The sequence below is a fragment of the Dromaius novaehollandiae genome, chromosome 24 (assembly GCF_036370855.1).
Source record: "Dromaius novaehollandiae isolate bDroNov1 chromosome 24, bDroNov1.hap1, whole genome shotgun sequence".
NCBI lineage: Eukaryota > Metazoa > Chordata > Aves > Casuariiformes > Dromaiidae > Dromaius > Dromaius novaehollandiae.
Genome location: NC_088121.1, coordinates 449,500 through 470,347, shown reverse-complemented (window position 1 = coordinate 470,347; position 20,848 = coordinate 449,500). Strand labels below are relative to the sequence as shown.

The following is a 20,848-nucleotide window of genomic DNA, read 5'->3' as shown; positions in this document are numbered from 1 at the left end:
TGTGCATGTACTGTAGCACTCGTATTTAAATAAACATCTCACAATCCGAGGGAGTCCGCAGTAAAAGAGACCTTTGGTTTGTAATGTGTTCTCTGATGTCACCCTTCTGCCCTTTTTTCCATGTTACTGAAAACTTGCCTAAGCCTGGGGGAGAGGCAGGGGCTCAACCCAGTATTTGTTAGTGACTTAAAATTTGAGTCAGTCTTCACTGCTGCCAGTCAGGATCTGACAAGGAAGACCTGGCAGAAGGTTTACACTTGCTATTATATTGGCATATTTTTGGCTGCCGATTTTATTATAAAACTAATTCTGTTTCCATGTTAAACTAATTCTGTTTCCATGTTAGGCAGAAAAAGATACCAAAATGCTCCTTGGGATATGCTGTGTTAGTTAATGAAACACAAGTACTTTGTTACTTTCTAGCTTCTAATAAAAGTTACATGTACTATTCAGACAGTTCTTATAATTTTACAGTTTAGTTAGAGAGCCACTCTTAACAGGAAACTGAAATAGCAACAGATTCCCTACTAAAATCTTTTTCTCTGTATGCATTCACTGATTTCTACTGAAAGGCTGTCCATTTACAAATATATACGGTTCACAGGTAAATATAAACAAATCAGCTAGACGAAATATGAACCTTAGCTCCTCAGACCTGCCAATGTCACTTTATAATTGTTGATATTGAGAATTATTTGTGTCTCAGTGACCTTATTAGACACCTATCTCCTCCAAATCTTCTGTAGTTAAGTCAGTCCCGCTTTGCAGTCACATCGCATTTCATCCCATATTCCATCCCAACTGTGGGGTACTGGAAAACTGAATAGTAATAAAACATAGCAAAGTATTAAAAATAAGTGCTTTATTCTGACCTAGCCGCTTGTTTCCTAGATGGCCTTGGCAGTTTACAGAAAGGCAGGAACAGCAACTAACTCACCAGCTAGCTGGGAGACCTGATTTAGGAGTTGCATTTTGAGGCCCGTAGCCTTTTGGACAGCAGCAAGTAGAGAACAGTAAAATAATAATCATTGTTATTATTCTTTATAGCTGTCCTTCAGTTCTGAGAAAATGCAGCAGAGGAATGGGTTTCTGCTGTTCTTTTGGGATGGCTTCTGGAGTGTTTTTGATGTTTCCAATGGGAAGTTTTTACTGTTCTCTTCACAGTTCATGGCATTAAGTGGACATGCAGCAATGGAAACAGCAGTTCAGGGTTCTCGGTGGAACAACTCGTGCAGCAGATCCTTGATAGTCACCAGACCAAGCCACAGCCTCGGACACACAACTGTCTCTGCACTGGTACCTTGGGTGAGTAGTAGAAGTTGGGCTGAGAGCACACAATGATTGTAGCTTAATCCAGACTTGGAGTAGGGTTTGTAGTACTAAAGTGCTAAAAGTGTTGTATCATGAAATGTTGAGACACGATGGATTGTGTATCAGAATTCAGGTGAGGAGATAGAAGGAGAGGAGATAGAAGAACATACAAAGATGTAACTGGAATTTCTGGAAAAAATGCAAACACTTTGTAACATGCAAATTCTAATACGTGCCCTCTATACATCACCTGCTCAGAAAGGCATGTTCTCTTCTACATGTTCAAAGTTTGTTACTGAAGCTTCAGTTTGATGTTCTTCCACCTTTACCTTCAGAACTCCTTGCCCTGCAGCCCGCTTCCACTGGAGAAAACAGACTCAGGTGGTTAATTACAAGGTATCACTGGGATAAGACAATCACAAGTTTTGTTTAGATATCAGAAAAATACTGAAGGAAATTTTCTTCCTGTTAAAGAAGATGGTTTTGTTTTGAGTGAGACTGAAACAGCAAAAAGCAGCATCCTTCCCATTAGAACTTTACAATGAGCGGGAAGATGAGTGACTCACTCTTCCAACTCACCTGCATTATAGCTACCCCTTCCTGGTACTTTGGTCAGGTAAAATGGTATATTAATTAGACTTTAGAGAAATCTGTAAAGAAAAGCTGTCTGTGTTTCACAGGGTTTATTTTTCCTTCTTTTTGGGGCAGATGCCTTATACAATTGAGATTTAAGTAAGAATGATGACCTTGGAAGTACCTGGGTTTGGATTAAAATTCAACCCTTAGGGCTCAGCGCTTTAACCAGGCTTGCAGATCTGAACATGAATCCTTTTATTCTTCTCTTTGATGTTTTGTCTTGTGCTAAGTCCACTGCATGCTTTTTAAAATGACAGTGTCACTTTGCTAGATAGCTGCTTGCAAATTGACACATACATTCCCAATTTCTTAGTCATACACAAAGACTGCCGTGTGAAAGCCTCTCTCTTGTTCTTGTTCACTCCATGCCTAGGAGAACAGTGAGATTTAATATCGCATTTAGTCTCAAAAGCTCTGTCCTGAACTACTGTAAGTGACCTGATTCAGATCTTGAGCACATAATAGAGAAGTTCCCCTTCAAGGGCAAGGAATAAAAGATTTAGCAAATTACAATGTCTATGCAGACACTTTATGTTACCCAGAAGATGGCATTTATAATTATAGCCATTAGCTATAAGGAGGAGGTTTCTTTCCCCCATTAGTCATTATACAGGACACTAACTAATGTTCTTACCTCATTCTGGGGAAAATGAATCAATTAGAGAAAAAAACATCAAAAATTCATGGGCTGTTCTTCTTTTAAAAAAGGCAGTTGCTGCACCAGAATTTATGGTTAAGATGCCTTCACAGACAGAATCATTTACTTTAGCCTGCCTAATTTCCCAGCTCCCAGAAATTCTAGTGATGTTCATCTTCTGTCAGGCAAGTAAAGGCACCAGTTGGCTGAACTCCTATGGAGAGTTGCCTTCTGGTGACCATTGCTTGAGGATTTTTCAGCCTCTCTGATACCACTCGCTCTCTCTGCATGCAGCCTCTCAAGCTATAAAACGTTTATCTGTCAACATATGAACAACTTAGAACAGGAGAAACATGTCCCCATCCTTATGGGAGGGAGAATGTTCTTTATTATGGCTAATGTACTTTTTATCTAATAATTTGATTGGCAGCTGTAAGAGATATGATGAGGACAGGAGAATAAGGGAAATCATCTAGGAACAGGATGATACCAGGGACAGGAGCACAATACAGCATCTGTCACTTCTAGATTACCAGTCAGAATCCCACCCACATGAGTAGTTGCCAAGCCATCTGGCATCAGCCAATGTGAAGTATGCAATATCTGTGTTGCAGGAGGTTGAGGTCTCGTCTGTGATGCAAATGAAATAAGGCCTACAAGGCAGAAGTCCTTGGCCACATCTGACAGAAACAGTCCTTGCTTTACAGACACTGTACTGAGAGCAAGCACATATTTAAATAAGACCGAAACTGGACACAGATGCTGACTCCCCTCCTTCTCCTTACGCCTTCTTTGATCAGGGCAGGGAGGAAAGCGGAAGTGGGTGCTATTGAGGGGGTAGGAGTGCGTGCACACAGGGGTATTTGGAGGTTACTGTCACTGCACGCAATGGATCTATGCATTAGATGGAAAGGGAGCTGTAAATCTGGCACTGGCAAGAAATTAATCTTATTTTTAAGCTCTCTCTTGCTCTCTCGTATGTGCGCTCGCACTCTCGCACACATACATAAGTATGACTGTCCTTTGGTATGGCCATAAGATTCACAACTAATATTGTTTTAATTTTGTAATTACTGAATAACAAATGTTATTTGTTTTCTGCAACAGGGGCAGGAAGCAGCGTGCATCACAAGTGTAACAGTGCCAAACATCGCATCATATCACCAAAGGTCGAACCAAGGACAGGTGGGTACAGCGCTCATTCAGAGGTACAAAATAACGATGTCTCTGAAGGCAAGAATGAGCACAGTCACGGCAAGGCCTCCAGCCGAGAGAAGAGGAATGGCAAAGTGGCAAAACCAGTGTTGCTCCATCAAAATAGTACTGAGGTTTCTTCTACCAACCAGGTGGAAGTTCCTGACACAACCCAGAATTCTCCTGTGTCCATCAGCAGTGGATTAAATAGCGACCCGGATATGGCTGATAGCCCAGCTGTCACTGGTGTGTCCAGTATGGCTGTAGCCTCGGTTATGGGAAGCTTGTCACAAAGTGCCACAGTATTTATGTCAGAAGTCACCAGTGAAGCTGTGTATACCATGTCACCCACCTCTGGCCCAAATCAACACCTCCTGTCCTCCGATGCAGCTGCACAAGGACTGGTACTTGCTGTGAGTTCAGACGGACACAAATTCGCCTTTCCAACAACAGGCAGTTCAGAGAGCTTGTCAATGTTACCTAGCACTGTGTCTGAGGAACTTGTGCTCTCCACAACTTTAGATGGAAATAGAAAAATTCCAGAAACCACCATGAATTTTGACCCAGACTGTTTCCTTAACAATCCCAAACAAGGGCAGACTTATGGTGGAGGAGGTCTGAAAGGTGACAGCATCAGTACCAATATAAGGCAGTCACCCACAACAGAACGTGGCTTCAATTTCAGTACAGCCCTCACAAAAGAAATCAAAACCGAGGACACATCTTTTGAACAACAGATGTCCAAAGAAGCATTTTCCTCCACTTCTGCATCTAACTCTCTCACCCTCACTACAGGTTCAGGTTTGCTTCCGTCTGGAGGAGGTCTGAGCCCAAGTACCACCTTGGAGCAGATGGACTTCAGTGCCATTGACTCCAACAAGGACTATTCTTCCAGTTTCAATCAGACCGTCCAAAGCCCTCATGTTCATCAGACCCCTTCCCCCAGCTTCTTTCTGCAGGATGCCAGCAAACCTCTTCCCCTTGAGCAAAACACCCACAACAATTTGAATGACACAAATGGCTCATTTGTGAACACATTAGGAATCCCCAATGTGAAAACAGAATCCTCGTCCCAAACCACTTCCAACTGCAATGGCACAGTGGAAACCAGAATAGAGTCCACCTCTTCTCTCCAGCTCATGCAGTTCCAAGCAAACTTCCAGGCTATGACTGCAGAAGCTGAAGTTCCCATGGAGACCTCCCAGCAGGCAGAAGGGAGTGAAAATCTACTTAAATCAGGGGATCTTCAAGCCTGCAGCACAGAACACTACTTGCAGCCTGAGGCAAATGGGGGTATCAGGAACGGGAACAATCTCCCTATTCTCCAAGGAAACATGGTACAAGGACTCTATCCTGTGGCCCATCCCAGCTTAAATAACTCCTCCAACATGGAGCTTAACTTGGACCACTTTGACATCTCCTTCAGCAACCAGTTTTCTGATCTAATTAATGATTTCATATCTGTAGAAGGTGGGAGTAATGCTCTCTATGGACACCAGCTGGTGTCAGGTGACAGTGCCGGACTATCTCAGCCTGAAGACAGTAACAGAGCAACCTACAACCAGGCTGAAATGTGCATTCCTTGCTGCAGTCCTCAGCAAGCCAACATGCAGCTCAGCAGCACAGAGAATGGAGCCAGCACGATGGCATACATGCATGTGGCTGAGGTAGTCTCGGCAGCTGCAGCACAAGGCACCTTGGGGTTGCTACAGCAGAGTGGGCGCTTGTTCATGGTGACAGATTATTCACCAGAGTGGTCTTACCCTGAGGTAAGTTTTAGGGCTTTTACTCATTAACAGTTACTACCTTATCTTTCATTGCTTTGTTAATAAGGGTTCCAGGAACTGTTTTGTTAAAGCTCTGACAAGGCTTTTAAATATTTTTCTTAAAACTAAGAGCATCCAAGGCCATCTGCATGTCTGAGCATACTTTTTATTAAGCACTTCATTACCCTGACAGGACCCCTTCCTTCACTTATGAAGCGTCTGAACTGAAATGTTTTGTTTCACTGAAAAGCAAATCATTTCTCATGTGATGCCTTCATGGTGCTACCCAGCCATTTTAGAGCAATAGAGCTTGTACACTGGAAATGATCCTTAAATCTGGCTTTAATGTTCTTAGTAGAGGAATTCCTGACCTGCATTGCCTTAATGAGGCCAGCATTTACCTCCTTCCCATACATTATTGAAAATCAGTTGCATGCACCACAAATTAAAAATGTCAGCAGCACAGACGTTTCCGACGTCAAGGGATGCCAGATCAAAGATACTCGGTTTAGAAATGGACCAGTAACGGACAGGCAGGTTGTTCTGGACAAGTGACATTGTCCTTTGTATTTTCCAAGTCCAGCCTCGGAGCACTGCTGTATGCGTAGCCTTATGAAGGTGTATGTAATAAGGGCTCTGGAGAAGATCTCTCTGTTCCAGTTGGCTAGCGCTGTCTGATCACTAGTCCTGGGGTGCTGCACCCAGTAAGTGTACATCTGACACCACTGGGTGTGGACTTGTTAGTGGGTGAGGCGGCAGAAATCTGCAACGATGAGATTAGTTTATTTAACCTTTGGCCGAATGATCCTGTGATAACTCCAGGACCGTGGTGTTGCAGGAACAGGTGATGAGCTGGTACTCAGCCTTCAGTGGCTCTAAAAGTTGACCTGCTCTGTAATATGGGACTCGGTACGAAAACAGGGGTATTCACTCTGCGGATGGAAAGAAACTGAAGTTGCCAGCCTGCGTGAATGACTGGCAGACACTGATGAGTAGCCTCATCCAAGAGTTCCCACCCTCCCTTTAGTTGCTCTCCCTCCAGACAAATCCGTCTTGGCTAGCAAGATACTGGTGCAGGCTCGGGCTCAGTGAGCAGCTGAGGGCATCCAGCCACTTGTTACAGCATAAACCAGAGTCTGTGCAGTCAGCAGCTGACAGGATAATCTGGGACTTTCTCAGATGGGAGATGCCCAGGGGCCTCACCTCAGTCTGCCAGCTGCCGAATCCATAGCCCAGTTTAAGAGACTAGTCGGTCACTGATCACCTACCACTCACCACCAGCTGGAATTTACTTTCTCTTGATTTTGGTGGAAAATATCTGAATGCCATTCTTTTGCTTCTCTAGAGCATAATGTCAAAAACTGAAATGAAGTATCAAAATCATGGTGGTCACTACTAGTATTTTCTAATTGACTATTTAATACAGAACAGTAGTACAATAATGGTCTGCTGGCAAGTGAACCCTTCTGAAAACCATTGCCAAAAAATAATAGTGGCTCAAATTCATCTGTCCACAAAGGACCTGATCTGAAATAGTATGGCAACTACTGGCACATATAGTCTTCTGGATCAGTACGTGGTACCAAAGACAAAGGCCTACAAGGAATATGAATGTCATCTTAGTCTTACGGTGGCAGTTGTCGGCATATTTCTCACAGTACTTCATGCTGTAGCCTTCCAAGTCTACAAGTCATCACTGGTCTTTTATTTTTCCAATTAGGTTTCATTTGCAAGAAGCACAAGATTTTGGGCAGGGGCTATGCTGGATTACAGACAGTGCTTCTGCTGGTATCTGTTCTCTGGGCAGTTACACTTTTTATTTATGTGGAAGGCCCCAAAATTCAGAAGAAAACCCACACAGCAACCCTGCAGCCTTTCTGTTGCACTTTTTTCCTTTTATTGTGCTACCATGGAAACCTTTTTTATTATCCCATTACTACACTAGTGAATTGCTGAACTCCTGCTAGCAGAGCTTGGGTTATTTCTGTTTTATACGACCATGAGGGCCATAGACTCACTAGGACGTTTTTCAAAACCAACGTGGGTCTGGGATTTCTTTCTCTTTGCATGGATTCATATCTGAAATTTCAGGTTTTGATTTGCAAGCACCTCAGAGTAATACCCCAACTATTAATTTTCTTTATCGATAGACAGTATTTGCCACATAGAAGTAGTGAGATATGATCATACTACTTTTCCTGCATTTGCAACTACTGGAAAAGAATCTTGAATGCTGCTGTGTTGCATCTGTGCAGCATTTCTGTGTCCTAGACTCACTGAGAATTGAGACTGCTCAGTGCAGAGTTTCTCTGGCACCGGAGCTCCAGCACAGGGTTGAGTATCAGATGCTGCTGTTTTGAAAGGCACTCAGAAAGGGCGTTTACTTGGCAATGATAAGAGTTTTTTAATTTATATGGATTTCTCAGCAGGGCCATAGGTATCTCATCTTGCAGTAAGCCCAGAGCACTGGTCTTTTTAGTAGAGAACAGCTCAAAATTGCACTCTGATACCGCCACGTCTGGCACTCTTTACATTTTTGCCTTCTGGTATTACAATTGCCTGATTGCTGCAGTTACATCATAGAAATATTGCATAGCATGCACTTTTTTATCTATAAGCAACTCATGGACAAATTTATATTGCGAACTCATAAAAGGGTCAGAAAAAGCCATAAAAAGGAACTGTCATTTCCAAAACAAATTCTATCTTAGCTGTACAGGATTCTTGGAATCCAGCACTGCTTGGTTTGTTGCTGTGATAATTTTGCTTCCTTGTGCGTTACAGTTTTCACTTAATATATGTTTGTAAATATTCTCCCATATTGGTAGGTATATCTCTGGTACATGGTGTGTTTGCCTTGTTTGAAAGTAGACTGGAACTGGAAGACTTGTCAAGCAAAGCATCTGACAAAGTGGTAGTAAATTTTCCCAAACACCTGTTACCTCTGCTGAGTTTCCGTAGGGATTGGTTTTATACTCCCTAGTAGCCAAACACTTAACAGAAAAAAAATGCTGTGCTGTCAGGGTCCTTGTTCAGTAGCATCTGTGAGATTAGTCACTGTGAAACGAATCCTGTAAGCCTCTGATAACTCTTGCCTTAATGCTGAAGAAGTATGTGCAAACAAAAGCTGTTCTCTTGTTCTGGCAGAGCTTCTAAGTCATTCTTGGGGATTTGAGGAACCCTCTTGTTTTTCCACTTTACTTGCAAGTTCCGTTTTTTCATCAGCACCTTTTCACAAGGGCCTGAGCCAAAACCACTGATGTCTCTGGAGGAGAGTCATTATGTTGTAGAAGTCAATCTCAAATACTTTTATCAGCAGTACTACTACAGGCTTATGTAGAAAAGCCGTCGTTCTCCTCTGCTTTTTTTCTGTTGTCGTAATTTATTTCCAGATGTTTTCTGTAGATTTTGCTAGCCTAGGGCAGATAAAGCAGAGATTGTAAATAGAAGGGAATAAGCTGCAGAATATTCATGTTAAATAAGTAGGTCAGTTAAGCTCTGTGGCTGAGTTGAAGATTCTGTTCATCGAGCCATGCCAATGCGCCTCGCTGGCATTGCTGTCAAAGGCTTTGGTGGAATCAGTGTGGTTACGCTTTGCTTGGCCTGATGCCCAGCAAATGCTCGAGGACTCAGGAAAGCCGCAGAGCTATGTGCAGACTTTGCAGCTGGTCTGGCACCGGGCCTGGCAGATGAACTGCCGAGCTCCGCGGGCAGCGAAGGCCACGGGCTTCAGGAAGGGCTAAACTCACCCAAGCCAAAAGAAAGGCCGTGAATCAAGGCAGGTTCTTGCTCAGCCCCTGAAGTGAAAGTGTCTTCTCATCGGTTTTCTTCAAACAGTGTGTTTGTGAGCTCAGTTGCAGATGAGGCGACAGGGTCGGCAAGGGAAGAGTGACCTTGGGTGCTCACAGGAATGGGGAGAAGAGCCTGGCCGAGAGAACCCTTCGCCCAGGCAGACTGAGAGGGGCCCGTTCCTCTGCGCGTGTGAACAGGGAAGGCCTTGGGGGACACACACAGCGGGGCCCTGGCTACGTCAAGGTGACGTACTGCAGCTCAGGGGAGTCCCAGATACGGGGGGTCCCTTCGGGGCCCATCGCCACGCAGCTGTGCGAGGGCTCGTCAGCCCTAAGGGCCGGCACAAAACCAAGCTGTAGCGGCAACTCCCAGGTGTCGGTAGCTCCCGCTCGGGCGGTTCTGGCTGCTCGGGAGACCCCCCTGGGAGTGCTGCCGGCCGGCGCAGGCTGGGAGGAGGCCACGCTGCCCGGCTCGCCCCAGGCCGCCGCTGCGCTCCCCCGGCTCCGGCAACGCCGGGAGCGGCGCCGCCGCCCGCGCTGTGCCGCCGGCCGCCGCCCGAGGGCAGCACGGCAGCGGCCCGGGAGCCGCTCCGGAGCGGGGCCGGGCGTCCGCGCCTGCCGGAGGGAGCCCTCGGGGGCACCGCCTCCCCCCCCCCCCCCGGCGTCGGGAGCCTCCGGGTGCCGCTCTGGTGCGAGACGGATCTTGCTGCTGGCCCCGCCGCTCGCTCGACCCTGGCGCTGGGAAGGATGGAGCCGCGTCGATTCACGTTCGTCGTCTGTGTCAAAAGGCACGGCGCTGGGACGGGCTGTCGCTGAGGAGCCAGGTGCCGAAAGGGGAGAGGGCTTACAGGTCTCGCACCTGTTCTGCAGTAATGGATTTACCGATGGGGGTACAGGGGCTGGAGCGTCCCACGGCACCACGGGGAGATACCGTTCAGGTCGCTATTGCGCTTGCACGTGTTGGGTAGCAAAGGATAGCCTGGGAGCTTGGATGTGCCGCAGGGAAGACCCCTCTCCTGGCTTTGGAGAAAGCTCAGCTGCTTTCAATTACAGAAATCCTGCGTTGCTTGCTTTCTAAAAAATTTGCCTCTTATTATTGGGAAGGCTATTTGAATGGCAGTATTGATGATTTTGCTGAAACACCAAATTATTTTAGAAAGCAAAGATTACTTGTAAAGAGTTTTAGTATTGGGTTAGGCCTCTGAATTAGGAAATTCAAAAGGTAAAATTCATGCTGAACCGTGCTCTCAAGCATAGCTACACGTTGCCCCTCTGAATTACTGTTAAATGAGTGCCTTACTGGGTTTTCTGCACTGAATTACGTGTGATGCATTAGCAGTAGCAAAGACAGCTATCACAGATGAGAACTGAATTGTGCTGGATACTAGCCCTTGCACGTTATAGCCAGTGATATTACCGATGAGGCAAAATGGTATTCATCTCAGGTCAGGCATACCTCCGTCTGTCACAGCTTTACAATCTCATCCTGCTCCCAGGTGCTTCTACCGAAACTCGCTGAAGGATTGCTCTGCTCCCAAGTGCTGGCCACAGCAAGTGCCCGTGTGGTGCGTTGGATGGCCACCGGGTGCCATGCTGCCAGCCAGGCCTCCGCTGTTCTGAGAGGAGGGGAGGGGAACCACTGGATGAGCTCAGCCTTACTTCTGCAGGTCTAGGTGCTGGAGGTGGGCTGCTGCATTTTTGCACCAGCAGGAGAGGCAGAAGAGGCACATGGCAAAGACTTCCCCTTGTTTTTTCTCTTCTTGCAGCACAGTTGGCTGGTAGAGCACTGCTGAGATCCTTGGTAGAGGAAGGAGAAAGGTCTGGGCCAGGCTTGGCCCAGATTGCTGAAGTCGTGGCTGAAGGACTCTTGGGCAAGTGCTGCCCTGCTCTTGCATAGCCCTGTTCTGGGTCACCCCTGTGTCTTCATGCCTCCTTGCTTAACAAAGTTCCCAGTCAAGTGGAAGGTACACGATTGCTCTTTCTAGTTTAGATGTTCCCAGGTCGTGTTCTGTCAGATTCACAGTCCAGCTCCTGTTCTGCTTTGAATTGTGACTCTAGAGGTGATATGTCACTTTTATGTCCTATACACAGTCTTCCATCCGCATCATAGGAGTCAGGGCAGTGACAGAAAACTTGCAAAACTCTTGCCGTGATTGACCTGTGCCACTTTTCAGTAGCAAGCAGGCAAGGCCTGAAGATTGCCCAGGCAGCAGCAGGAACTGGAGGAAACTGAGGAGAGTGGGCAGAAGATGGGGATAAGTAATCAGCAGTTAAAAGGAGCTGCCAGGTGTGAGGGCTGTTTGGCATGCAACATGAAAAAGGTTCGCCATCAGTGATCTAGGAGCTGGCAAAGTGTGGGACTTGAATGTATGGGCAGGAGGTGGTGAGTAAAAGGAGACGAGAGGTAAAGGTGCTCAAGTATGGAATACTGTCTGTGTTTCTTCTTGCACAATATGAGACTTGGTGGCCAAAGGCACCCCAGGCAATATAATCACTTCCCTGTGAAAGCCAGGCTGTGGCATGGAGTGATATGGACAGAGAGCAGTTTAGGCAAGACACTCGGATGGTAAGTTTGCAACTCTGCCTTGGGCTGGGATACCAGTGTTGGCTGGTGCCAAGGATCTGTGTTAGCATGGCAGTTCTGTTAACCTTCATAATGCTGTTTGCTACTCATGCCATTTCAGTGCGTGGTCCTTTCTGAGGATAGCTTCTTTTGTAAGGCTATTTTTTTTCTCTTTTCCTTGTAGGGAGGAGTGAAAGTCCTAATCACAGGTCCGTGGCAGGAAGCCAGCAATAATTACAGCTGTCTGTTTGATCAGATCTCAGTGCCTGCGTCTTTAATTCAGCCAGGGGTGCTGCGCTGCTACTGCCCAGGTAAGGAGTGCCTCTCTCCTAAAGCTGGTGGTATCAGAGGAAGTCCTTAGCTTAATAGTGTCACGTATATAGCTGTCTTTTGTGGGGGAACATGCGGTGAATTGTTGCCATTTCTTTCACCTGCTTTGTCTCACCTGGAATCTACCCATGCACCTCTGGCTGCATTTTCAATTAAGTTACATTGCTGCTGGGGAAGCAGACCTCTTTTAGTTTGAAGGGATTTAGGTGACCCACATTCACTTCCAAAGGATGCTGAGGGAGAGCTAGTAGGAGAAGTTAGACCATATTTGAAGATCAAAGTGCTAAATGGCTTTTTTCAGAGCACTGGATGTCTTGACTGAGCTCATGGACCCATTGTATAAGGTAGTATATAAATGTTGAGGAACTTTTCCCTTTTCTTTGACCCCTATAATGTGCGAACAGCAATTTAGGGTCTTAATACATAACAACAGATCACACAGGTATAACTTAGAAGCTCTTAGCATTGTTGTCATTTTGAAATAGATTAAATATTAACTGATATTCAGACATGCATTCACTGCCTTGCTGCCTCTTAATTTGCTTATATCCTGCACTTTCTCTTTGGCACTCACGCAGTGAGAATGCCTCCAGGATCCCCGCCAAGGTTTTCAGTAGTGCCGGTACCCAGTATATGACTTTAAGTATATGCAGAATAACTTAGCTTTATCATTAGGCCCCAGCTTCCTGCTGGAAACACAGCGAAGATGGTTAATCTTTAAGAACACATGCGATTCTGCATTCTGTCAAAAGAGTCAATTGGCTTGACTCAGAAGCTTACAACTGTCATGTTTTAAAATACAGATTGGCATTTTCAGTCTGTCTAATCACAAAATGTTGTGACTAGACAATCACCTATTCTCACTGCATCTACTCTTGCCTTGCCCCTTTGCACCTGGGGAGATCAGCAGAATAATACGTAATTGCGTTTCTGCAGGGAAGCCTCTGTCTCACTGCGTATTCTTTCTTTTTAGCTCATGACACTGGGCTCGTGACTTTGCAAGTTGCCTTCAACAATCAGATCATCTCCAATTCTGTGGTGTTTGAATATAAAGCCAGAGCTCTACCAACCCTGCCTTCCTCCCAGCATGACTGGCTGTCCTTGGATGGTAAGAAGCACCCAGTATTCTTTCATAAAGCCCACCAAATGGTGGGGACTGTGAATGAATGAAACAGCTCCTGGAGAGTGCGGGAGGGGTGGAAGTGTGCAGGGTGTGAGTCTGCGCTGTGGGGAAGGTCTGTTGCTCATAGCTCTGTTAATCGGACCTCTTGCTGAAATATTTTATTAGTTTTCTGGTGTGAACAAAATGTGGTAGCATTGGAGAGGAAGGGGGACACAGGGGTGGGTGTTTGCTTCATGTGAATAGAAAGCTGCTCTCTCCCCAAAATGGGGACAATCCAGTCCCTAGCAGGAGAGGAACTTCTACCCTGCAGTTGTGTTCCCTGAGAACTCTGACCTTGAGCTTATCTAGAAAAACGTGTATTTAAATAAGCAGCGAGTGGGAAGATGGTGAGGCCGTGTACAGAATAAAGAGGGGACGTTACAGATAGCCACTGCTGTGGTGTCCACATTCTGCTTCAGTACCTAGGAGTTATCAAAAGGGGCAGATACAGCTTCCCTTCAGCACCTGAGAAATCTCAATGCCAGAGCAGTCTGTGCTTATGGCAAGCTAGGCATTCTCTGGCACGTACCGGCTCAGTCTGCCTTTTTAGACTCACGAGACTTGTGACAGTATCCCTCGTGCCTTGTAGGGGTCAGCTGGACGTTCAAATATCGTTAGCTCTTAGCCTAACGTTTGGCAGAATCCGTGACTGATCAGAACGGAACTGCTGTTATCCGTCAGCGCTGAGAGATGGGAACACAGGCTTTGTCTGGATTTATGTAGTAATTCTGTGCATGCAAATCTTATGTTCAGGTTTATCTGGTAGCCCTGTGCCCCCCAAATTTTTTTTACAAAGGAGAAAAAAGGGAAAAGGATAGTGGGGGAACTTAGGAGCCTGGAGCATCAGGCTATAGCAATTAAATTGCCCCACTTGAATTACCTGTGACTGCCAGGGCTGCTTAGGAAAGCTTTTGGAGGAAACAAAAAGCCAGTAAGTGCCTTAAGGAAGCAACAGATCCACTAGCTGGTCTCAGTTACTTCTGCAGTACACTGACTGCATGAATTTTACTAGTTTTCTCTCTGAGTAAGGATTGGATAAGGTGCCAGTGTTAACAAGCTGGACAGCAATTTCATTTCTCTTCCTGAGTGTGGTTGCTGGGGAGATGCAGCTTCCAGCTCAGACCCAGGAGATCTTGGGAAAGAGCTGGATTGTATTAACAGCCATGACAGGCTGGAAAAAGACCAGCGATGCTGCTTTCATCCTTCTTCACTGGAGAGAGACAACTGCTGGGGCGCTGCGTTTTGTACAATCTTAGCAAAGTCTTACCACTCCTGCTTCGTGACCCATTTGCTAAGTGTCTATTTTCTCTGCTAAATGTAAGAAACAGATATGATAAGGTCAGATCCCTAGTCTTTGGAGATCTCATAGCTGAGAAACTGATATTAGTGTTATACAGCATTACATGAAAGAAATCACAGGAGTAGTAGCTTGTAAAAGGCCACCCTGAAGATGAGGGAAAGAGTTAGCTCATATACTGATTCACTTTGTTCCTCAGTTCAATTAACCTCATCCTATTTTGTCTGTCACTTGCAAACACGGTAACGGTTATACAGCACATGCTTCGGGAAGTCTACTGTGGGTATTACTTTTGATATCAGCTTAATAACTTCAAAATATTGCTATCATTACAAAGATTTGAAGTGACGTATGTTACTGTGTTATTATAGTTACATACTTTGATGGACATGACAAATATGTAGAACTGTTTCACTTTAGCTGGAGAAATACTGAAGGGTTCTGAGTTTAATTCAGACCGGTTAAAAATCAGTGTAGGTGGTGTTTGGGAGGTCTTTGGTGGGCTCGCTTGTCCTCTCTGGGAAGCCCGGACAGGAAAAGCTTTCTGCACTAAAACATTCACAGAAGCTTTCTCCATACCATTAGCAACTGTGAGCCTCGGTACTAGTCACATGGGTCAAATCTCTGAGCACCCTGACACTGGTGATTAAAGCATACATAGTTCATTTCTAAAAATGTGAATGCTAGGATTGGGTCAGGAGGAGCCATTTCTAACCAGATTCTGAGAGAGAAGTCTGCAGTGTGTGCAGAATTTGAGCTGACGTTGTTGGAGATGATCGGGGGAAAAAAAATCAGAAAATAAAACTAGACATGATTTCAGTGGCACAGTACCTGTCTCTTCAGCTGTTGAAGTTTATCCATTAGTATTATCAGCAGCCTGACACATCCTTGTCATGGCTCTCCCTTATCACTGTAATATCACAGAATGCACATGCTTTCAGTTTCTCTGCTTTCTAAGCTTAGGCCGCTGTGATTTCCATGCCACATACAAGAGGAACATTTCAATGAAGTCAGGATGGCTATTGTAAGAGTAAAAAGAAGTTTATGACTTGGTTGTAGAGATATACTTGCAAATAGAATTTTGGCCTAGAAAGAACTCTTAAAGACGAACTACACGTAATCCGGTGTTCATAAAATTTGAGTTTGCTTGGCTTCTGAGTATTGGGAGATGCTGTATTTGTTTTTCACTTGCTACTGAAAGTGCATGTTGCATGCGAAGTGCAACAGATACTGCTGATACGTTGGAGATTCAGGTGTTAGCAGTCTCTCTCTTGTGGCATGCAAAGAGGATACAGTTTGAAATCCTTGCTGGCCACTTCTCTCAGTGCTGGTGAATTTGGAGGAACTGCAGAAGGTGGCCATGGGGGCTGTGATTGCTGTCTCTGGTGTTCCTGTAGTTTGTCTGGAAGCTGCTGGTTAGCAGGCGAGCTCTCAATTAGAGCTCCTTACGATGTGGTGATGGTGAAAGGGAGGGGGACTGCAGCAGCGAACAAACTAGGACATTGCTAACAGGAAAGGGGTGGGGAGTAAAAGGACCGCTGCAATGCAGAGGCCCTTCAGGGGAAAAAGACTGAATAATCATACAAACCATAGGCCTCTGCCTTGATGCACAGTACTACAAAGGCAGCAAATTACCCTCTTATTTAAAGGACCAGCAACATCTCCCTGTGAGTTCTTAGAGAACAAATACTAGCTTAGTTCGCTAAGGTATAAGCTAATGTGAATTGATTTTTATCCATAGGATAACTACACAAATTCCTTGGTCTTCTCTGTTTGCTTTAACTGCACTGCTTTAAATCCTTACCCTACTGTCAGCTATGTAATCTTGAGGGAAAGATTACAAGGAAAATGTGTAGTCCCAAAATATTGACTAGAATTTTAAAGTTCTTTTTAATTAACTCAAATGAACATTCTGAATTCCTTTGCACTACACTGTTAAACACTTTTAATGATTCCAGCTAGTAATGATTCCAGCTAGTATGACCACTGGGGGAGAGTCAGAGTTAATAAAATCCACAGTACCCCAAGGATGGCTTAGTAAAGGGATAAAAAAATTCCATCCTTCATAAGTTTATATGAGCAATTGTCTTTAACAAAACTCTTTAAAATAAAGACAAAGACATTTCATATATGAACTGTATATATTCAATAACTTTAGGATAAAAATAAGTCCACCTTCTTTGTTCAGTTCTCCAGTTGTCTGAAAACCTTTAGCCTCAGTTGCTTTTCTAAAGGAGGCAATTTTTTAGCTGCCTGACCATGCCTAGCTCAAGGCATAGTGGCTGTAATTACTCTGCAAGCTCCTCTTGAGAATTCACTGTCCAGTAATGAGTTGTGTCGTTATCATATGCCTTTGCAGTACTATTGTGTTACGCGGGCAGTAGCACAGCTCCAGATGTAAAAGGACAGACAGTATCAGTTTGATCATGAAAGGATATGGTGAAAATTAAGCCAATAAATAAATGTACAGAAAACTGCTGCTCTCAGGTATGGATTGCTCCCAGTTAACACTAAGATAGTAGACACGTGTGGAACGCTGCCTTTGCAGAATTTTCCAGGTTCAGCAAAGAGGGGTTAGCAGAGAAGTATCTGAAGCTGAGCAGGCAAAGACAGAGTTCCAGTGACCAGCAGGCAAAACTGAGCACAAACATTTTGCATGCCAAACAGCCTTAGTGGAGGCACGGCGCAGAGGTGCTGCTCTCTGAGGGTCGTTGCCGCACCTCCTGCCGTAGAGCCGTGTCCTGGAATCCCTCTGCATGCCCCTGCAGCGTCTGAGTAGGATCTACTTTGTCCTGGCTACTGCACTAGCAGAGAGCAGCAGTGGTATGAAGTTTCCTAGAAACACTTATAGCAACTTTTGGGTTAAGTTTTTTTTGAAAGCAGGTAATTCTTATGACTGTTCAGGGAGTACTTAACCAGTGATTTTAGGGCTTGGAGTCTGGGAAAGATACCATGAGTAGAAGGCCATTTTGAGTGAAAAAAGGAGAATTGTCTTTCCCAGAAAAAAAAATGTCATCAAATAATTTCTCGTTTTAGAGTAATCAGTGCTCCAATCACTAGCAAGCTTGGTGTAAGGATGAAATTCCACCTTTTCTAACAAAGTGCATTGCCCACTGGGATCAGGGAGTTGTACTGCAAGTGACTGAGTCTAAAAGGGAAGTATTGTGTGACCACATCCCTTCCTGTCTCCTGTTCTAGGACTTCAGCAAGTTAAGGGAGGTGCGGGGAAGGCGTTTTAAGGGGCAGTATGCTGGATGGCCATCCTCTAGAGGACTTCTTCCTCTTTTGATGCGTGTATTGCACTACAAAGGACGGTGCAGTCTTTCCCAAACATTCACCCTTGTTTAATTCTGAATTTTCCTTATTTTACTCCACAAATAAGTTATATCTTTTATAAAGGGACAGTGGGCACCAGCTGCTGATGTTCTTTCATTACTTTTCCTGTTGATTAGAATATTGGTGTTCTTTCTTTCGTTAGAAAGCCTTTCTTCTTCTCACAAATGAAGCAGTATCATGTGATCCTGATTTCCTCTGATAACTTGTCAGTCTCTTCCCTTTCCTCTGATAAACTGACAGTTATCAAATACCTCTGTCAGCTCAAAGGCCAACTCTTAATTCTGTAGCCATTTGACATCACTATTCATTCATTCACTGTCTGTAGAGAAGTTCTCTGAAGCAGGGAAAACAAAAACCCTTCTGAACTGAAAGACAAAGATCTTCTAGTGACAGATAAATAGCAAATTAGAAAGGCTTTTTTAATACAGATTTCTCAGGGAAAGCATGTGCATTTGCCTCTACTGAAGCCTTTGCTGCTTTCAAACAGGGTATGTGGATATGACGTTTCCTTGGCTTTGGGGCATTATCAAAAATTCCGAAGAGAATGGTATGAGCGCTCCTTTGCACTACACTTACACATCTGCAGAAAAGAAACCAGGGGATGAGTAAGTGCTGTCACCGGGAGGCCAAACAGCATTGAAAAATAATGGGAAGGCATCATGTACCTGATGGACAAGGGTGTGACTGGTATTGAACCTAAATGGTACTGACACAGTCGTCCTGCACTGTGAGCAGGAATTGCTCTTCTTTTCCATTGTAGTATTGCTCTGAAATGCTGCCATAGATTGCCATGGCACTGTGGTGTGTGTGTGGCTTTTTTGTTTTTTAAAGGCTCTTGTGTTTTTTAATGGTTAGGCAAGGGGAGATTGAGTTAGGATAAATCAGCTGTATCTTGCTGCTGATTCATTCAGCCAATGAAAAGATTATGAGGAGGTTGCAAAAGGAGACTAAGGAAATCAAACCATGTGTGCTATTCAAAAATCTGTCTGTACAATAATATTTCTCTGGGGGTCCTTATCTCTATTAAGAAAGGTTTGGGAAAGCTGCTAATTGAAAGAGCTTTTCTGAGCCTCAGTCCTCACAGCTGTGGAGCAGGGTAAGAGTGATGCTCAGCTACATTCGTAAGGTGATTTGAAGCTCAAAGTAACTGGTGAACACTTGTGAACAGGGCTCATCAGTCTGCCTGGCAGTCCATGTGAATGTGTTTCATGCGGATCTCCTAGCACTTTGTAGCTGGATAACTAGACTCACCTTCTGGAAGGCAGCAAGAATTCATAGTGAGCTGCCCTCTTCACTAGGAGATTAGCTTTCGCTTCCCATACCGTCTCAGAGAGCAGTAATAATGGCATGGGATATTTCTCTGTGGTGTGTTGAGAACAGCGTGACGGTAGAGGAGCAACAGAACGCGCGCTGAGTTCAACCTTCTGCCACCATTTCTGTGGGAACAGCTGCTCCATGGATACGGAAAGCAGCATTACTTCACAAGCTTTGCCCACGGAGGCAGGGCGAGAGAGTGAGCACCAAACCACCCTTTCTGAAATAATCCAGGGAAAACAGACAGTGAATGTGTCTGTCCTTCGGGGAGGCAAGCATTGCCTGGTTGAAGTTAGTTTTCTTCAGTGTCAGCCAACACCTCGGAGCTCTGTTGCAAGAGCGCCCTGGACAGAGGGAGCGCGTGGCTGGTCAGGACTGGGTATCGGTGGGCCAAGACAGGGCAAATCCCGGTGAAGGGGCTTATGAGGTTTGGTTTGGTTTGTTTTTTCCTCCCTCCTCCCCCCAAATTTTTAGCTAGTGTTGAATCTTCAGTTTAAGATTTGTCTGTCTTTCCCAGCTGGAAAGTGTAAACAGACTGGGTTCCGTTTGATGACTGTCGTTTATGTTAGTGTATCTGTTGCCAGACCGGCGGCACCCAAGTGCTGGGTTTGCATGCGGGAGGTACGCGGGATAGGCAGATCACGCGTACTCGGGTTATTTGTGGCAACACGCAGTATGCGTGCTACTCGTAGCATTTCACGGTGTGGCAGGTATGTGATTGCTGTAATGTGGTGATAGGTGTAAAAGACAGTAGATGTTCATCATCAAAATCCACTGAGAATATCTGATGTGATGCCCTTTTTAGCAAGCAGATGTCATTAGATTCAGACAACGTGGTCTTGTAGGAGCTGTGTGTTCAGTATTGGTGAGGTCTTCAGAAACTGAGTTTCACAGTTATAAAAGACCATCAGTGGAAAAAAGCCAGTGTCCATAAACAGTAGTAAGATGAAATGAAAGTGCTGAGGAAGAAACATGTCTCTGGAGCCTGCTCTGTACAGTTGGCGACGGTTACTGTTCCTTCAGACATCTGGTTTCAGGATCCTGGGATCACATTCATGTCTTCCCAGCTTGCTGTTCACGCTCCTGAAGAATCGCGTTTATGCTCCGGTCAGATTCTGGGTGTCTGCTGCCCAGCAGGCTTTGGGTTTGACACAGACCTCTTGCTGCCTCTCTGACCGGCACGGAAATGAGCAGTTGCTTTCTGACTGGAACAGTTACTCCTCTCTTCACCTGGGTAGATGCAAATCTGACTTAACATTTTGGATTTTACCATAAAAGATTATGTACTTGGGTCCTCTTCGGGAAGAGGACTGAACTTCTTGTTGTGTTATGGAGCTGTGGGGCATCACGCTGGGACGTGTGCAGGTTGGTGCAGTGTGTCGGTATCTTGTTCCTTACTAGGAGCTGCACAGCAAACTGTAAATGTTTCTATTCATTCTTCTCTTTTCTCTGCTTTTACTCTGAAAATGCAATAGTCAGTATGAATGCTTTGTTTTGTTTATATTCCTGCT

General features: G+C 45.0%; 1 protein-coding gene across 9 annotated transcripts in view; it reads left to right on the top strand.

The window, feature by feature from the left end:
- The window catches only part of CAMTA1 (calmodulin binding transcription activator 1), a 435,941-nt gene that overhangs the window by 366,427 nt on the left and 48,666 nt on the right, over positions 1-20,848 (top strand). For all 9 annotated transcript variants that reach the window (XM_064525335.1, XM_064525333.1, XM_064525334.1 and 6 more), the window contains 4 exons: positions 1,165-1,305; positions 3,692-5,547; positions 12,083-12,209; positions 13,202-13,336. In XM_064525335.1, the coding sequence (XP_064381405.1) occupies positions 1,165-1,305; positions 3,692-5,547; positions 12,083-12,209; positions 13,202-13,336 (2,259 nt within the window). The remainder of the gene's footprint in view (positions 1-1,164; positions 1,306-3,691; positions 5,548-12,082; positions 12,210-13,201; positions 13,337-20,848) is intronic.